This window comes from Buceros rhinoceros, unplaced genomic scaffold (assembly GCF_000710305.1).
Source record: "Buceros rhinoceros silvestris isolate BGI_N320 unplaced genomic scaffold, ASM71030v1 scaffold37789, whole genome shotgun sequence".
In the NCBI taxonomy this organism is placed as follows: Eukaryota; Metazoa; Chordata; class Aves; order Bucerotiformes; family Bucerotidae; genus Buceros; species Buceros rhinoceros.
Genome location: NW_010431559.1, coordinates 1 through 3,942, shown reverse-complemented (window position 1 = coordinate 3,942; position 3,942 = coordinate 1). Strand labels below are relative to the sequence as shown.

The following is a 3,942-nucleotide window of genomic DNA, read 5'->3' as shown; positions in this document are numbered from 1 at the left end:
TGTGGCCTCCTCTGGCCCCGCTCCAACAGGTTCAACAGATCACAGCAGAGGCAAGTGAGCCAGTGTTCAGGAGAAAACCTCCTGACTTCTCCCAAACCTGGGCTCTGGAAAGGAAACTCTGAAGGCCAGCCTGCTGGGCGGGAGACACACCTTCGTCTTGTACCGCTTGCCACACGTGGGGCAGGAATACGGCCGCTCATCGGAATGCACCCTGCGATGCCCCTTCACGTGGGCGATGGTCTTGTAGAGCTTGCCACACTCTCCACAGCGGAAACGCCGCTCATTCACGTGCACTTCTTGGTGCCTTTTTAGCAGATAGCTCTTGGTGAACTCTTTGCCACACTCATCACACTTATAAGGCTTGTAATCTAGGGAGAGAGAGAGAACCCACGGCTGACACAGGACAACAACACCAGCAAGTACCTACTGCACCCTGTGACACAATTCTTACCAAAAAATTAACCCAGAGAAGGAGGGAAGTTCTATTTTCAGCTGCGTGTCTGGGCTTCATCTCATTCCCAAGGGAATTCTGCCCAGAGGTTGCTCTTACGGCCTTTGGTGCCCTTCAGGCAGCCTCTCAAGCTGTTCGACCTCACTAACCCTATTACCGGCCTCTTCGCCAAATCCTGCTTCCAAGGACACAGTGTGGGCCCAGAAAGCAGGGAACTGCCTTTTTTTAATGTCTCTTTTACTCTCTATTCTAGAGCTCAGCCAAAGTCAACCTGTTCCTATTAGTCGATGAATTTTGCACAGCCAAGGGCCATGTCAAGGCGAGGAGTTTGGAACGAAGGGAGCTGTGCCCTGCTGGCGGTCATGCTAGAGCTTTACCTAAATGGACTCTGAGGTGGGTTTTGAGGGAAGCAGTGTCACCAAAGGCTTCGTGACAGTGAGGGCAAACGTAACTCTTGTACCCGTTTGTTCTTTCTGCGTCTGTCTGTTGGAAAGAAAATGCCACAAGGTCAGTATTTCTGGTACTCGGGTGCGCAGCAGCTATCGCCAACCACTTCCCAGAGAACCAGCCCGGCTCTGACAGAGAGTGAGCGACACTGTCCACAGGGAGGGCGAGCGCACGCGTGTGCTAAGTCTGCGCTTAGAGCACACCTGAAAAAGGTAACGGTAACACCCAACGCAAGGCCCCCGGGCACAGGAGATGTGCCAAGGGGGACACGCAGGCTGTGAGGCCACCAGTGCTGTCCACGAGGAAGATTAAAAAATTCACCTATTTATGGAATACAAACGTACAGACTCCACTTGTTCGACTTCGACACACTGTTCCCCACAGGGCTCCTCTTCTGCTTCCACCACTTCCTGTTCTAGTTCTTCCACAGCAACTACAGGAAGCTCTTCTGGCTTCTGCGCTTCCTCCACCGTGACTCTCTCGATCACGATCCCCGAATTCCTCATGGCCTGTCTCAGCAGGTTCTCACTGTTCACCTCCCCCTCGCAGGGCAGCTCCTCAGGGTGGGATCGCTAAAGGAACAAACAGTCAGTGACCGGCACAGCAAACAGCAGAGGTAGCCCATTCTTTAGAGAAGGCTGCTACGACAGTCGTTCCTTCTAGGGCACCTAGTGCTGCCACAGAGGGTTCAGAGATCAGTGAGAGAGTAGTCAGGGACTGGGGAGGAACATGGACTGAATCTGTACTCTGAAGACACAGGATACAGACTTCAACACACTCCAAAGCCCTTCTATGCATAAACACCTGACGGGTGTTCAAGAGAGACACTCACATCTTGCTCCAGGGGTTTCCCGTCCACAACAGGGAGTTCCTGCATTTGGACATGGACTTCATGAAGAACGTTGCCTTTTGCGTCTGTCATGAGATGAATGACGGGGGAGGTCTCCATGGCTTCACTCACTATGGATGAGACGGTGTCCGTGTTGGAGCTGCAGGATCCTTCAAGAGAAGCAGCACAAAGAACCGCTTGGCCAAGTGTCACCACTCAGCAACATGCCATGCCCTGCTCAAAACGTGTCTGAGAATACGAGGTGCCTGTTCCAGCCACCGTGAGCCAAGGCCCGGCCACACACGCTTCAGGTTCATAGTTCAGCTCTGTAAATGACTTTTGCCCATATAGAAGTTCTAAACTCAATCCACAGAAGGATTTTCTCTCATAACTGAGAGAGAATCGGGTTTATCAGGCACAAGGCAGGTACCAGCAGCATCACTAACCTGTGGGCATATCATCTTTAGGGACGACTGTTTCTTTGTTCATGTTGAAACGGATTTTTTCGGTGCAAGGTGTCAGAGATTTCAGGTGCCGAGTCAAAGCTCCTGATTCCCGGAAGCTTTTCCCACATTTCTTGCATTTGTAAGGTCTTTCATCTGGAAATAAGGAGAATTAGCACAACAGCATTAAACCCCCCCAGCCAGCGTTTGTGCTGGGTGACAGAGCCAGAAGGACACTGGCGGTTCTGCAGCAAGCAGACAGGGCTGAGCCCAGAACCCCAGGCTGCCTCCAGCACTCCAGACACTGGGGAGCCCCACGGTCTTGGCCCAGCAGAAGACGGGAGGAGGCAGTGAACCCCACTGGAGGGTTAGCTGGGCAACCCCACACCGCAACGAGGAGCTCTGCTTGTGAAGTGTCTTACCAGTGTGACACCGATGGTGTCGGATCAGAGATCCTTTTGTCCTGAAGGACGTTCCACAGAGTCCACATTCATAGTCCTTCCTGCTGCTGTGCGTGATCATGTGAGCTTTGAGGATGCTGGCCTGCGGGAAGAGCTTCACTGTAAAAGCTGTTCCACGTCAACCGTGAAGAACAGCAGTGCTCCTCCTGGAAGCAGAGCCTGCCTTCTGCCAGCGCAGCACGCAGCAGAGAAGCCCAGGGTTAGCGAGTCACGAGGTGTCTTCGTTAACAGCTGCCCTAAACACCCCCCAGCCCAGACGCAGCAGCGGCACTCACTGTTTTAAACGTCTTCTGGCACAATTCGCACACGTATCGCCCCTCTTTGTTAACCAGCAGCTTAACGTTGAGCAGTTCTGCGGACAGGTCCTGCTCCTGATTGTCGGGAGCGCCTTGCTCCTCAGCGATCTCCCCGTCAACATGACCATTTGGGTTTTCAAAAACGTGGTCTCCTGCAACAATGACTTCTTTGATGTGCCCACTGCCTGGGGAGGGGAGAGACAGACAGTGATGCTCTTCACAGAAGAGACCTTTGCCCAGCTAGAGCAGTTTACTGACCAGCTTTTCATGCAGCAGGAGGGAGAAACGGGTACTTTAAACCTCTGCAATGTTCTCATTGAGAAGGGGGGGCTCCCCAGCACAAATATTAAAATGGACACTTCTAGCTTTAAATCCCATTTGTACGAACACTGAGAGCGTGAAGCTGGCCCAGGGCTGCCTCGCTCACAGCTCCGAGGTAACGTTGGGGCCCAGAGCTTGGTGACACCGCGGTGTCCTGTACCCAACCTCAGCACAAATCACAGAGGAGCAGACCCTGGACGGGTATAGACCTGCTCCTGGCCCAGCAGGGGTGAAAGGCAAGCGCCTGCAGCTCACCTACTAGAGCAGATGCGTTGCCAATTTCCTCTGCTATTGAAGATGCTTCGACCACGATATGAGCAACAGTGATTGACTCCTCGACGGAAGGAATGACCTGCTGCAACAGATAACGTTTTAGCAGAAGAGTTTTGTTACCTTCACAAACGCTGTATTCTGGTCTCGCCCCTCCAACCCAACAGACCGTTGCATCCTAATTATTTTCAGCCACGGCTCGAGGAGAAGCCTGCTGTCACCTTTTGTACTTCTTGCTTGAGGAGTCTTGCTGATGCAGCAGCCAGAGCCTCTGGAGCTCGCTGGCAGACCTTCTGCAGCTTGTGTTGCACGAATTTTTCCAGGGAGGTGAACTCTGACTGGCACCGACCACACTTATGCACGTCATCTTCATCTGCGGGGTGAAATCCCGTCAGCGGGTCCGGGAAACGCGGCACCGACTAAC

The 3,942-nt window shown here is 53.0% G+C and overlaps 1 protein-coding gene across 1 annotated transcript; it reads right to left on the bottom strand.

The window, feature by feature from the left end:
* Positions 1–150: 150 nt before the first annotated feature.
* Positions 151–3,891, bottom strand: E4F1 (E4F transcription factor 1; the record flags this gene model as incomplete). Its single annotated transcript, XM_010143461.1, has 9 exons — positions 151–368; positions 1,032–1,101; positions 1,243–1,470; positions 1,731–1,897; positions 2,174–2,326; positions 2,593–2,713; positions 2,907–3,112; positions 3,504–3,600; positions 3,749–3,891. Coding segments are annotated over 9 exons (1,403 nt in total), but the record flags the coding sequence as incomplete, so codon positions are not given.
* Between the last annotated feature and the right edge of the window lie 51 nt (positions 3,892–3,942).